This window comes from Coenobita brevimanus, chromosome 62 (assembly GCF_032717465.1).
Source record: "Coenobita brevimanus isolate Jiangsu-jjx chromosome 62, ASM3271746v2, whole genome shotgun sequence".
Lineage (NCBI taxonomy): Eukaryota > Metazoa > Arthropoda > Malacostraca > Decapoda > Coenobitidae > Coenobita > Coenobita brevimanus.
The window spans coordinates 36023057-36038748 of record NC_137015.1 but is presented as its reverse complement, the minus strand read 5'-3'; the positions used below and the strand labels follow the sequence as shown (position 1 = coordinate 36038748).

General features: G+C 42.9%; 1 protein-coding gene across 1 annotated transcript in view; it reads right to left on the bottom strand.

The window, feature by feature from the left end:
* The window catches only part of Megf8 (multiple EGF like domains 8), a 70196-nt gene that overhangs the window by 38607 nt on the left and 15897 nt on the right, over positions 1-15692 (bottom strand). Inside the window, exons 5-11 of the mRNA XM_080275525.1 lie at positions 14391-14449; positions 14139-14336; positions 9573-9688; positions 5599-5738; positions 3248-3385; positions 1729-1922; positions 338-1585 (exon numbers count right to left, since the gene is read on the bottom strand). Coding sequence (XP_080131651.1) covers positions 338-1585; positions 1729-1922; positions 3248-3385; positions 5599-5738; positions 9573-9688; positions 14139-14336; positions 14391-14449 — 2093 coding nt within the window. The remainder of the gene's footprint in view (positions 1-337; positions 1586-1728; positions 1923-3247; positions 3386-5598; positions 5739-9572; positions 9689-14138; positions 14337-14390; positions 14450-15692) is intronic.

Below are 15692 nucleotides of genomic sequence, written 5' to 3'. Positions count from 1 at the left end.
AAAATGTAGGGGTGTTCTCTAGAACTAGCCTTTCCATGATTCTGAATGGTGAGCAAAGTAGGTACACTGGCTTAAGTACTGGGATGATGATGACTTTCTTCCAAATATCGGAGATTCATTGCAAGTTCAGGAAAAGTTGAAGATTCCAAGGAAGGTATTTCTGGGTACTAGGCTAAAGTGTGTAGGTTATAACAGTGTATAAGAATCTATTATAGTGATGCCTTATGACTAACTGCATACACCAGTATCAGTGAAAAAAAACAAGATAAGATGCTATACTGGTGTATGTATGTGTATGTGTGTACATGTGTGTTGTGAGTGTCAGGTGTGTACTCACATGTGTGTGCTGGCACCATGCACAGCGTCCAGGATCACCAAGGCAGGATGTGCATGAAGTGCGGAGGTGGCATGGAGCAGGGCAGTCAGAGGTGTGGGTGACTGCCCCAGGAAACCTACCACGTCGGGCACAGTATGCCTCATCGGGTAGCCACTCACAGTCTCCTGACCCCACACAGTCACTGCAATATATATACTGGTGGCAGGCAGGGCAGTGCTGGGGTTCCAGGGTGAAGTAGTGTGCCTTGCCCCCACCCCCAGAGTCTGAGGAACAGCCAGACTTGCGCAATAGGCGAGGTACGCATTCCCGGGCTGGTCCACACCACCCACACTTGGCATCAGTGAGGCAAGCCAAGCAGGTAGGGTGGGCACCACATGACCCACCTCCATCACTATATGGTTCCAAGTGGTGGTATGGCAGAACATCTGGCTTGTGTCCAGGGCTGCCCCACACCAGCCGCACCACCCGAGTCTTGCTACCCTCTCCTCCTACCATTTGCCACACATCTAGCTTGGCAAGGTAGCGAGCTGCTGGGCCAAAGAGAGGGCTCCCAGATGGGCGCTGAGCAGTTTCTTTGACATCCTTGCCACCCACAGCACGAGCCACTAACTGCAGTCCCTGCAGTCCTGTCTGGGTGTCATCCCGGGACAGCCAAAGAGATGCATTGGCTATGGGCCCATCAACAAACATCATGAGGATGCTTCTTTCAGCCCGAGCTGGGCCCAGGGGGTGTATGAAAGCCAGAAATCGAGTGAGGGCAGTACCTCCTGCCTGTAATTCCCGAGCACCTCGGAACTCTTGAGTGTCCCGCAGCTCCTGCATGGTTAAATTGACCACTGCCACATGATCAGGACGGGTCAAATTAACAGGGTGACGGTACTGGATCACAGTTACCCCTGGGCGGACATCCTGGTGCTGGCATTCATCTGGGGTGCTCAGGTCTAGCCCCTCTTTTCCCCACCACCCCTCCTGCCCTAGAGGGTTGTCCTCAGGGGTCCCACACCGCTCTGCCCCACCCCCACCCTCTGCCCGCTGCCGACACCGTCCTGCTTGTACACACCAGGCACAACCCCCACCTCGGGCCAGTGCAGCATGCAGAGTGCAGGACTGGCAAGAACTGAGGGCAGGACATGCCCCTGGACAATGAGACGTTTGAAGGTTGTTGGTGCAGTTTGCCCCACGGGACCGTGCATAGCAACGGTTGTCAGATGGACACCATCCACACTCTAGGTTGGACACACACCATTCCTGTAACATGTCACATACCATATTGTTAACATCATAGTCTCCCTTCAGGCTTCTATCCTGATTTATGACCTAGAGAACCATCTCGATCAAGACACTATATCAGACTACCACTAACCTCATCCACTTTAATCCTGGCAACTCACCCTGGCACTATGAGTGTGACAGGCCTGGTCCATGTTGATTGAGCTGCCAGATGGAGGAACAAGGGCAGCTGGCAGCACATACGCCAACACTTGGGCATGGACAGTGCCGTGGAAACCCCCAACAACCACAAGAGTATTGCCAGCCCTCACAGCAGCTGTGTGACCATACACTCCCTGCCGCTTGGGGTACATCCCTGCAGATACAGTAGACATTTATACCACAGCCATCAACCTAGCTTGACTGATGCTATACAAAGGACAAGGAAACATGAGAAGAAAAAAAAGGATCACTGACACACTCAAAGTTCTTACAGGTAACTCTATTTCAAGGTAAGACAATATGATTAACAAAGTTTCTTCATTTGGCAGCTGAATTAGTATGCTTTATTAAACTAAAAACATTAATGTTCTGTTTTATAACAACGTAAGTTTTCAAATGGAGGTAATTCACAGATACTGCATACAGAAAGCATTTTGAAAAAGCATCTGGATTGACGACAAAACATGAAACGCATGGTACTTTCAGGTTTTGGGTCTAATTGCCTTCAGAGTAGTTTCCTCCCACAGCTACACACTTCCCAGCGCTACTGTCTGGGAAGTCCTCTTTCAGAATGTCCAACAGTGTCCTTGTCAGAGTGTGTTAATGTCTATGACAACCTTGAATCAGTGTCATTTCAGAACTTTCTTGAGAGTGAGGAAAAAAGAAAAAATTACACAGAGCTGGATTTGGGGTGTGTGGAGGTTGTTGCAGTTGTGTTCCAGGTTTGGGAGAAAAAAAAAAAAAAAAAAATCTGTACACGTTGTGATGTGGGCTGGTGCATTGTCATGATGCAGCATCCAGCTGCTGCTCCACCATTTCTCCAGTTGTTTTCATCAAATGGTCCCATAAAAATACAGAAAAACCCCTACGAATTCTTGGTTGACTGTCTGCCCAGCTAGAGAGAATCCAGGGCTCAAGAAAGCTCTGAAAGGACACCAATTCGAGGCTGTATGGAACATTAAACACAATCTGACATGGATATCCCAAAAGAGGATATCTTGAACAGCAACAATGCGTGATATGTGTAGGAAGGAACTACTGTACTTTCAACACGACAGACTCAAAAACTTATAAGCATCATGTGCTTCATGTACTGACATCAGTTTGGATACTTTATGAACATACTTCATATATATAACGTGATTAATGTAAACAGTGATGTGTGCAGTGATTGGAGCTTATACAGACTAATATTTGCTTACAAACTGAGCCATGTGCACATATAATTGTGTGCAGCAGTATGTAAACAGTATACTCTATATTTGTGTGTGCACACACTATGTAAATAAAAAGTATGGATCTACTGTATATCTTGCATGTAAAGTATGAATTTACATTTGCATTCTTTCTTGTCTAAGCAGAAATGTGTATATTTGTCTGGATGAGTATAGTATGGATCCCTATTTTTCTGTAAATCTATGTGAAGTATGACTGCATGCACAGATATGTCTGTGTTAATTATGTGTCACTTGAGGGTACCTCTGTGCTTGGTGGGAGTGAGCTGGTGAGACATCCAGACATGACAGCCCAGGTGGTAGAGGTACAACATGTTGTCATAGCATGTCTCCTCCTCTTTGTGCTTGTGGACATACCCTCCAAAGATCACCATGTAGTTCCCTGGGAAAGAGAGCAAGACAGTATGGAATTATGAGATACAAAAAATCACATAAATATTTTATTTATGATGATTTTTCTTTGTCCTTTCCCAGTTTTGACAGCAAAGTACCCAAGCTGTGAACATAAAGGAAGTGATGAGGGACAACAACAAATGAATGAAATTATGCATTTATGGGGATGCACATGACAAGAATCACCATCTTGTTTTAAGCCAGCAGCTGATTACAGAGTCTTTACCCAAAAAGCACTGCCTGCCAAAGGAACTTAATCAAATAAAATATATTGTAGATGTCTGTGGGTCCTGTGATGATTGTTTCTTTTTCTCTCTGTTTTCCTTTCCTGTTTCTGGACTCACAATGTAATGGTGAGAACTGCAATGGTAACAGGGTATAAATACCTGGGTGCTGTGACAGAAAAGAGTGGAAAATATGCAAAGGAACTGGAGAGTTGAGTGGCACATGAAAGAAAAGTGGCTGGTACCATGATGGCCTTGAAACAAAACAGGTCTGAGTGTGGCAGCTGCAAAATGGTTTGGCTGGTACTGAGATGGCCTTGATACAATACAAATGTCTCAGTGTGGCAGCTGCAAAATGATTTGGCCAGTACTATGATGGCCTTGATACAAAACAGAGGTCTGAGTGTGGTGGCTGCAAAATGGTTACATAAAGGAGTTTCAGTGCCCACATTAACATACGGGTGTGAGACTTTGGTGTGGCATAAAAATGGCAAGGCAATAATTAGAGAGTGGAGATGGGATTACTGAAAAATGCATTCGGAGTGCAGAGAGAGAATAGGATAAGGAATTAAGTGATTCATGAAAGGTGCGGAGTACAGAAGTCCACGGACAGTGGGGTTGAGGGGTGTGCTCAGGTATCAAGTGGAGTCAATGGGCATAAACAGGTTGGTGAAAAGGGTATAGGCAGGTAAGTTTAAGAGTGGGAGAAGGTGTGGTAGACCTAGAGGAAGGTGGACAGATATGATACATGAGTGTGTGAGAAGGGCAGACGTGGACATTGATGATGCTAGGAATTGGAACCTGACAAGAGATTGAGCTGGATGGAAGAACTTGTACAGATAAGTACAAGATAACAGTTGGCATCTCTGTTTTAACTTGATAATCATCAAACTGGCTCAGTTTGACTGGTAATTATTAAGTGTTTATGAATGGAATGGTGTGGCTATGAGGAACAGTCAGAATTCCATGGGCTTGAATGGTAAGTGAGTGAGTGTGGGGCCCATTTCACTGGACACACTGTTCAGTAGCTTTTTTTTTCTTCTTCTTCTTCTTTCTTCTTGCTAGCTGGATCCAAACTTACCCCACCTGAGGGTGTGTAAAAAATAAAGGCAGGATGATGATACTGAAGATGATGATGATGACAGGCATGCAGGACAAAACTGCCTTCTCATAATCATTTGTGCTATGCAGGCTATATAATTAAAACAATTTTCATACCAGTGGAGCATTTCATAAATTAATTCTAATAAAATGGCTTAAAAGACTGTTTTTCATGGTAGTTATATATCATCATCTTCATCATCCAGACCTCCTTTCCCACCCTAGGGTAGGGTGAGGAGTAGCAATGTCCAGACAGCCCAAACTTGCCCAATCCAATAGGCCACGCTTCCATTCGCTCACCATTCAAACCCCCAGAATCCTGGCTATATCTGATACGCCCAAAACGTTCACCACATTCTGTAGCTTCACATACACGTATCCAACAGAGTAGTTAAATATACAGCATCAAATAACCAATGAACTGGTCTTGTTTTTAGTTTAACACTTTCATTACTGCATTAGGAGCATAAGGGCCTTGGGCTTAGTTACTCAGTCCAGACATTAAAGGCAAGAATAACCCACTGCTCAGCCTGAGTAGCAAAGCATTACATTAGCAATATATCCTAACCATCCCTTGGCTTTAAGATCTTTATGTATCCAACTTGCTGGATAACATGCTCCCTCCCAAGATCTGCCCAAATGTGGGTGGTAATGACAGAAACGAGTCCAGGCAGCTCTAACCTTATGCATCTTTCTCGCCCTCTCAACCACTCATCTCTCCTTGCCAAGCCACAGTTAACCCTCTCACGGTAAAGACAACTCAAGTACTGTGTTCCAGTTAATAACAGATAATTTTATTCAGCAAGGAGTGAGTCATGGAAGCCTGGGAGTGTTCAAACAATTCACTAACAAGCCACCTCCTCCCCAGGCCACATACCAGCTATAAGGGCAGTGTGGAAGGCACGCTCAAGAGGCACATGTGTCTCTGGGCCGGTGCTGTGCTTGGGATAGTGTAACTGTGACCAGTACTGTTCATCCACATCAAACACAAGCAGGTGGTCCGACAGCTTGGAGAATCTGACCAAGGAAGAAGAGATGGTTTTAGTTATAAATACTGTCATGACTATTTACGATAGGGATGCATCAAGTCAGAACTGACTGCATACCGTATTGATATATCATAAATCAATTTTGATTTAACACAGGTTCAGTGGGGGTACAAAAGTGGTCAAGGGCCACATAACCTAATAAAAAAAAAAAAAAAAAATCAGCAACCCATCTGAAATATGTCATAGGCAGGTATGAGTTGTCACAAAGGGTCCCCTCGAGGCCAGGGGACATTGGAGGGCCTCTGTAATCACTCCAGGTCATCAAGAGTAGGTGAAGAGCAATGAAGATAGCAATGCAGTGAGGTTGGGGGAGAGCAGTGCAGTGCAGCAGGTGGGAATGATGTGATGTGGGGGCAGGAGAGTGATGCAGTGTTTTTCAAGTCACAAGCCTCAGCATTTCACATACAGAAAGTTATCTCTCCATTTGATATCGCACACTGCAATATTCGTCATGCTCTTGCGCTGTTATTTGGAAATAGCGATGGTGTTTTGATGCACATGTAAACATGTGGTGACCATCTTGGACCAAATGTATGACAGCTGGCTTATGTGGGTGGCCTGTGTCCACACAGGATCATCATATTCACCCATCGCAAAACTCATATGTGATTTTCATTATTGTTAACCCGAAAGTGGGTATAAGGTTTCACTAATTGTTATAGTAACCAATCACATACCAGATGATCATATATCAGGCTGTGACTATACTGTATATGTCTGACAGCTCTGAGAAGGTAAAGAGGTAAGGAACCTATTTAGCATGATATAAATATGTGTTCAAATGCTCTGACAAGACAAGGAGATGGAAAAGACTGTTTTAGTTATCTCTGCCAATGAAGCTGGCAGATGTTATGTTTTCACCTGTGTTGATCTGTCTATATCTCAAAATGTAGTTGACAGATTTCAACGAAATCTCTTGGATAGATGGGCAGAGCGTAAAGGAAGAGTTAATTGGATTTTCAGGTGGCTCTAGATCTGGATCCTGGAATAAATAATAAATTTTACTGGTGCTGGCAGAAGGACACTCTCTGAGACTATGTAATAGGGCAAAGACAACAGAATTAACTATGTGAGCCCAAAAAAGTACGCGCCATTGTATGAATGAAAAATTACAGCAGTACAGTATATCATAAATTTGACTCGAGCTGACGAAGGTAAAGGCTCTCAGAGTACTTTCTAGTTATAAATATACCTGACAGCTTTGAGTGGTGAGAAGAATGTTTAGAATGTTTTATACCACTAAGTGTATGACAGCTTTCAGAATGCAGTATTTGGAATGTCAACATTTTATATAAGTTTTTCCATATGTACTTCATCTATCACAATGTTTTATGTGTGTGTGTGTGTGTGTGTGTGTGTGTGTGTGTGTATTTACCTAGTTGTATTTACCTATTTGTAGTATACAGGAATTGAGCAATGCTCGTGTTGTCCTGTCTCCATATCCACATTTATCAAGTCTACCTTTACACACATGAATGTTTTTCTCATGCACCACCTCTTTGTCTAAGTCGTTCCAAATATTTAAGAATATACCTAATTGTGATATACACGGAATGTACTATGCTCGTGGGTTTCCGTCGCTGTTTCTCAATAAGTCGAATTTAACTTTAAACTCGTTTAAGTTTTTAGACTGGACGATCTCTTTGTCCAGGCTATTCCATAAGTCTATACTTCTGTAAGGAAAGCTATATTTCTTGATATCCTTCAAGCAGCTTGACTTTTTCAATTTCATTCCATGTCCTCTTGTTGCTCTCTTATCCCATACAAACAGATCTTCTTTGTCAATTTTATCTACTCCCACCATGGTCCTGAACACCGCAATCATGTCTCCCCTCTTTCTCCTTTCCTCTAACGAAGGCAAATCCAGTTTTTCCAGCCTCTCTCTGTATGACAGGTCTGTCAGACTGGGGACCATCTTGGTTGCTGTTCTTTGTATTCTCTCAATCTTGTTTATATCTTTCTTTTTGTGTGGGGACCACACTACCGCTGCATATTCTAACCTGGGGCGGATCATGGCCACTATCAATTTTTTTCATCATTTCCTCATCCATATAATGAAATGCTACTCTTATGTTAGTCAAGAGCTTATAAGTCTCTCCAACTGTCTTGTTAATGTGCTTTTCTGGTGACAAACTATCTTGGACCAGCACTCCCAAATCTTTCTCTTCTCTCCTTTTTGTGATTAATTCATTACCCAAAAAATAATTGTGTGTGTGTGTGTGTGTGTGTGTGTGTGTGTGTGTGTGTGTGTGTGTGTGTGCATTTACTTAGTTGTGACATACAGGAAATGAGCTATGCTCATGGGGTTGTGTCTCTGTGTCTCAATCGGTAAAACTTAGCTTTAAACTCTTGAGTTTTAGAAACTGGACGACCTCTTTGTCCGGGCTATTCCACAGGTCAATGCATCTATAAAGAAAACTGTACAGTATTTCTTGATATCCTTCAGCCAATTTCTTTCCATGTCCTCTTGTTGTTCCCTAATCCCATACAAACAGATCTTTTCTGTCAGTTTTGTCTACACCCATCATGGCCTTGAACACTGCAATCATGTTACCCCTCTCTCTTCTTTCTTCTAAGGAAGGCAGACCCAGCTTTTCCAGTCTTTGCTTGTACGACAGATCTGCCAAGCTAGGGACCATTTTGGTTGTTATTCTCTTGTATTCTCTCGATCTTGTTTATATTTTTCTTTTTATGTGTGGACCATACCACTGCCATGTATTCCAACCTGAGGCAGATCATATCCACTATCAATTTTTTCATCATCTCCTCATCCATGTAATGAAATGCCACTCTTATGCTTGTCAAGAGCTTATATGTCTCTCTGTCTTGTTAATGTGTTTTTTGGGTTACAAATTATCCTGGACCAACACTCCCAGGTCCTTCTCTTCCTTGCTTTTGTGATCAGTTCCTTTCCCCTTGAGTAATTCAGGGATGGCCTCTTGGTATACTTACCTGCTTCCAATGTTTTGCATTTTTCCCATTGAAATTCATTTCCCATACCTGGCTCCAATTGTAAATCCTGTCCAGGTCTACCTACAGCATTTTACAATCTTCTTCAACTTCTACTTTCCTCATGATCTTTGCATTGTCTGCAAGCAAACTTGCATAGCTGTTCATTCCATTTACTATATCATTTATGTAAATCAGGAACATCACAGGCACCACCACCGAGCCCTGCCGGACTCTACTTGTTATTTCCCTGCACCCTGACATCTTGTCTCTGATTACTGTCCTCATCTGCCTGTCTCTCATGAAGTCTCTCATCCAATCCAAGAGGTTTCCCTTTTGTCATCAAATGTGTTCCAAGTTCCATATAAGTTGCTTATAGGGCACCTTGTCAAAGGCTTTCTCCAGATCTTCCTCCTTGTCTCCAAATATTACTACACATTCATTCCTTTTCACAGTTTCTCTATTTTCTCTTTCTTCTTCAACATTTTCACTACATTTTCTTCCATTTTTTCTTGTTCATTTCCCCTTCTTCCTGAATGATTTCCTTTAAGCTGTGTGTGTGTGTGTGTGTGTGTGTGTGTGTGTGTGTGTGTGTGTGAAACAGCTCTGACAATCTGAGGTGGTAAGGAGAACTATTTCAGGATGTTCTGAGAAGATAAGATGAGTTATGAAAGAGTCAGATGATTGTTCCTGTACAGTACATTATGGATGAAGAGTGTGATTGTAAATGTGTATATGGGGAAGCCCTGGAAAGAGGATATTACAGAGGCATAAAATTTTTTAACCAAATAATGAAGGAGTTGGAGGGAGTCCCCCCCCCTCCCTTCCTCTCTCTCTCTCTCTTTCTACTCACCTTGCAATGTCCACCCTGATGCCACCATAGACCAGAAGAGAGCGTGAAGGAGCATGGTACACTGTGGAATGACCCACCACTCTTGCCTCTAGCTCATTACCACCTCGTACCACCACCTGGGGAAATAACAATTGCTGCTGTTGTTTATGTTACGATATAGCCCCAAGCTCATGTTACTGTATGTCCAATTGGACTGCAGGAAACTGGCAACTACAGCTGAGTGCTCCCAGACATTGTTAACAGAGATAATGTTGAAGAATTGTTTGTTGTCAAAGCATGGCGCCTGAACTGAGTACTGTACTTGTGTTGTGGTGTGGGGGACTGCACTCCACTAAGGGCTAAGTGGATTGATTGTGAATTGTACTTCATTTTGGTACTCAAGCTGGTTAGGTGCACTTACAACTCTCTAGGAATGAAGTTTCTAAGAGATGAATGTCCAGGCAAAGGAAGGGGGAATTAACAGTTTTTCAAAATTATGCTAAGGTTCCTCTTAACCTCTTCATTTAAGTAGCATGCTTCTAAAATTATTCTTGCCCCTGGTGGGTGATTTAAGCACCTTAGGAGAGAGCTTTTGTACTGAAAAGATGAGTGGGGCTTGTTTCTAACCTCTCTGCTATGACAGGTCTCCCCTACTCTGAATAAAATAATCTGGGAGTAGCACAAACAGACTGAGCTAATTCACCAATACAGTGAAGTGGTTAATGCCTTCAATCTGGTGATGTATATACTGTGCTTCATATTTTATCCTTACTCTCTCCTGGTGATTTTATTTGACTGAGGTGATACTTTTAGAACTTGAGTGGTTATCTTTAACCGACCCCACCACTATTAAAGGTCCTTCAAAGATGAGTAGAGTAAAACTGTCTGGTGACAGCCCAATTAAAGTGAGAAGTATGTCACAAGACTGAAAGGGTTAAGCCCTTAAAGTATGGCAGAGAAACTCCTGATTAAAGTTCTGTTAATTGGTACCAAACCCTTGACATTAAAGCCGATAGTTTGTTAAAGTCGAACACCATACTGTTCGGTAATTTCCTAGTCATAGTGGCTTTTACTGAACAAAGGTCAATAAATTTACAGCGTCATTCAGCTGAACACTCATGCAAAACAATATACAACTAGGTCTAAATGGCTCATTTTCTCAATCAATGCTCTATTTACTAATGTATGTGTTTATTCTTACCTTTCAGGAAGCAATTGCACTGCAAATAAAGTCTGCAAGTAGGCTTTACATAAATCTATGTTCATTCATCGTGCCACGCTGGTTGGTGTTTCCCATGCACCCATTCTTTTACTGAACAAAGGTTGTTAAACGAAAGTAATGTTCAGTGAGCTCAAGGTGATCGTTAAAAATGAAATTCGTTAATAGAAGGTTCGGTATTATCAAGGGTGTACTGTATATATAACGTGTTCAACTCTAGGGCATAGCCAGGTTAGTTCATTCCTTACGGTCCAGCAGTCCTCCTACATCCTGCATAGATTTACATGTTACCACTTTGGCACTGGCAGCCACTGTCCAAAATTGAATACTGTACATGCTAGGACTGTCTCATTCAAGACTGGTGTAATGGTATTAGTGGGGGTGTTTTTATGACATGTCAGTGGGTCTTCTGAAATATCAGTAAACTCTGTTTTAACAAGAATTCACATATGAGGAGTGATCAAAAGTTCAGTGAATGGTACTGCTAAACAGAAATGAGTTGAAGTATGTGAGAGTTGTTGGCTGTTGTTACACTGTCCACCTTCCCAGCTGCCACTAGCCACCAGACACCATAACGGCACAGGCCAGTATGCTGTGGCAAGACATAGAGTGAGGTCATGTCTGCTGCATCTGATGCATTTGGGGAAATGTTGCAGTTTGAGCAATGTGCAGTATCCAGACATTGCTGGTGGGGAAAAACATTCCACTCGTGCTGCATTCACATTGCTCATTCATCTGACTTGGCACCTTGTGACTTCTGGTTGTTCCCAAAACTGAAGTGCATGATGAAAGGGAGTCATTATGAAACGAGTGAAGACAATCAATCCGAGATGACAAGCATTCTGAAGGAGATCAAGAAGGACGACTTCCAGCAATGTTTCAGGCAGTGGCACGAATGGTGGAACAGTGTGTGTGTGTGTGTGTGTGTGTGTGTGTGTGTGTGTGTGTGTGTGTGTGTGTGTGTGTGTGTGTGTGTGTGTGTGTGCGCGCGTGCGTGCATGCGTGTGTGTGTGTGTGTGTGTGTGTGTGTGTGTGTGTGTGTGTGTGTGTGTGAGGGGAGTACTTTGAAGGGAATGTCTAATGTATGCACCTGATGTTCAGCATGGTTCTGCTATTCTAACATTCACCAAACTTTTTGATCACTCCTCATAAGCAAACCCTCTAATATCCGAACGCCCAATATCCGACATCCCCACTAACCGGACATAATCGTCCCGGGATCCAACATTCCCAAAATGGGCCAAAAACCGCAAAAAATTAGAAAAAATCTGACTTTTTTCCCTCACGTAATTTGAAATTGCCGCGTGGCGCCGAACAGCTGTTACACCATGGTCCCTTCACCCCATCCTTCCTCCCCCTCCCCCCTCTCCTGTCAGGGTTGCCATTTGGTATTTTTCATTACCAAGTGTGGGCCAATTGGGTAGTGAAAAATTCGTTTGGTAATGAATCAGAATAATGCATTACCAAATGGATTTTTCACATGTATGAGGATACACAGGATGGAGAAGATGGATTGTTTGCTCTCTCTGATTAATCTGCTACCCTACATAGCGTGAAAATCAACATGGTGTTAATTATAAGCAGAGTGATTACATGTATTTCCACTTGTATATATAATTAGTGAAGAATAAATGATAGCTTTACAAATTTGGTAATGAAAAGTTAAATTTGGTAATGAAAGTTGAGGAGATTGGCAATGTGGCTGTTGTGATCTGGCAACTCTGTTACCCCGCCATCATCAACAGTCACAGTCAAACTCCGATCGAGAGCAGATGCTTATAGCAGTGCAAGCCACAGGTGCTTGTTTTTTGTGAATAAACTGCAATACCTCACCACTAAAACACACGGAAATTTACAGTGTTGTGCAGTGTTAAGAAATTAGAATTTATAGTGCAGAGGATTAACTGTGGACTGCAAACTGGCGGTTCAAACCAGTCCAGGAGCCAGGGACTTGTAAATACCCAGAATGTTTAATATTGTATAAACTCACCTCTAAAACCTCATTTTATGGTTCTTCTGCATTTATTTCAGTCTTTTATGTCCCTTATTGGTGTGATTTGGGTCTTAAATAGGTGCAATGCATGTCCAGAGGGAGTTGTATAGGTGTTTTTCTGAGTTAGGGTCCATAAGTACAAGTTCAGGAGGCTGGGGCCCAATATCTGGACAGGATCACCATCCGGACATGCCTTTGGCTCTATTACGTCGGATATTGGAGGGATTACTGTAATTAAACTGTTCCCTTTACAAGATTGGGACACAACTCTAGTCTTTTTCTGAACAGCAGACTTCTCTGACCACCTGGCTACCACTTCACTCTACTGTTATATGATTATGTGGCTGGTTACCATGCTTGTCGCTACAGTTTCTCATGGCAGTACCGTACCTTCCAGCAGTGATGGTAGCCAACCTTTCAACATGCATCAATTAACAGTTTCATTCTTGATCTAAATAACTAAATCATAAATTATGATACTTGAACAATTCATGAATTTATGGTAGGTGACTGCAGGATGAGTTTTTGACTGACTAATTACATACAGTATTTACTATCATGACTGAAGGACTACTGGTACTTGATAAAAGACTCAGCTGACTCAAGGATTGGCTGGATAATGAGCTGACATGATAATTCATTTGATTTCATTTATAAAGGTTCCACCATGTTTGCATGCATCAGCCTAGGTCACCTAATGGCAGCTCTCCACACTGCTTGATCATTAGCAGCCTCTCCTGAAGTCAAATACTGTACTATCTCATCCCATTTTCTTTTTCTGCCTTTAGCAATTCTACCCTTAATGCTCACACTTCTCACTACTTACACCAGTACCCAGCTGTCATCCTCTAGCTTCCCTACATGCCCAAGCCATCTCAGTCTACCCCTTCCCATCACACCACTAATACATCATTCCTCACAAATGTTCATTTGCAACCCTAACCCTCCCCTCCCCCAGCCTGTCATTCAAGATAAAAATGATCAGATGGATGTGAAGTGTATCCCTGCATGACAGACTTTCCCATGGTGAGGTGCAGGTAAATATGGAGAGGTCTGGCTCAGGGGTGGGTGCCACAACTGCTCCACCCAGGGTGCACAGCACTACCACATATAAGCTACCATCAGCACCAGTAACCACCTGTATAATTTTTTGATGTAGTATTGCTTCTTGGTTCCAAATACTAAGATATATTATGTTACTTAAGTCCGTAAAAACATGCAGTACGGTATAGCATATCACATGGTTATCCTGACTCAATATCAAACCTAAATTCTGCAGGTGTTAATTTGCTCTTTTAACTCTTAAAGGTCTCAGTTTTATCATGGAAACATAGTGCTACAAAGCACAAAAAATATATAATTCTCTAATACCCACCTTCTCCCAAACCCTCTCCCCATCCAAGTTCATCTTATACATGCGACTGGAGAATTCTCCATGTGCTAGGCTACCCCCGAACAGGTACAGCCATGAATCGTCCACAAGGGTCAAGGTTGCGTACATGAGGCCAGGGGGAGTGCGGTCATCCTCAGAAGTCTGTTTGTTTGAGTTATTCTGGGTGTTCTTGGGGTCTTGCTGGGTATTTTTTGGATCATCCTGGGCACTCTTGGGACCATCCGGTGAAGGGGCGATGAGGTGCCACTCGTCTAGGGTCGTGTTGTACAGCCATAGTTCATTGCTTACTTCACCTGTGTGGTTAACTGTATTAGTGGCATTCCTGTTTCTGGACCCTTCCTGTTCCATTTAATAGCTGGACCTAAGTTATATTGTAATGATGATGACGAAAAATGAAAGAATTCTGAGGGCTTTAATGACCAGTGAGTGGATTTTTGCTTATGTGTTCGGCTCAATCGGTAGAGAGGTGGCCTGCAGTCCTAACGGACCCAGGTTCGAATCCCGGCTGGGGCAGGGAACAGTTTAAGGATTTGAATTTCTTAAATCAGGCTTTACTGATCTACCAAAAGACCCGCCGACATGTCGTAAAAATACCCCCGCTAATACCAATACACCAGTCCTGTATGAGACAGCCCTAGCATGTATTCAATATGGACGGTGGGTGTTAGCGCCGAAGTGGTGACATGTAGAGGTGTATGGTATGAAGGAGGACTGCTGGGCCTTGATAGCAGGCTGTGAAGCCTATGCCCACAGTCGGACACAGAAAAAAAAAAAAAAAAAAAAAAAAAAAAAAAACAGGGCAGTCCTCCTATATGCCACACATATATCACCACTTTAACACACCTTCCACCCACAGTGAATAAATCCTACAGTTGTCTCATTCCACACTCATGTTGTTGTCAACCAACTCCAGTGTGTGTGGCTAGGCAGACCCATCAACCACAGGCAAACAACAGCCCCTGCAGGGTTGTCCCATGCAGTGAACCGATGTTCCCTTGTGGATGATAGCATCTCCCCAGAGAGGTGCAGGGAAAAGTGTGGAGACTTGGTTCCTGGAAGGACACTGCAATTGTGTCTCTCCACCTAATTAGCAGGGGCACCATTGCAGGCTCCACATCACTCCATTATTTGGCAACATGGTTACAACCAAGCATTGCAAACAGTTTCCTGGGTTACAAGAAACCATTTGGCTTCTCACTTGACACTTAATGATACTGTAAGGGGTACTAGTGAGTTTTGTTTTGTTTTGTGTTGTTTTTTATCATGTTGCAGGGTCTTGTAGAAGACCAGTAAAGTCCATTTTAACAAAATTCACATTATTAAAATTTTCCCAACTCCAGCCTGGAATCAGAATTATGTTCTGACGAAGAGTAAACCTGGTCTCTAACCACTTAACTAAATCCCATTTACATATTCTTATAGTTGTTGTTGCTGCTGTTTTTGTTTTCATTGTTATTTTTGTTTAACCCCACTCATCTGGTCCAGCAGACCCACTGACCACAAGAAATCAACTGCTTCTATGGGGTTGTCCTTCCG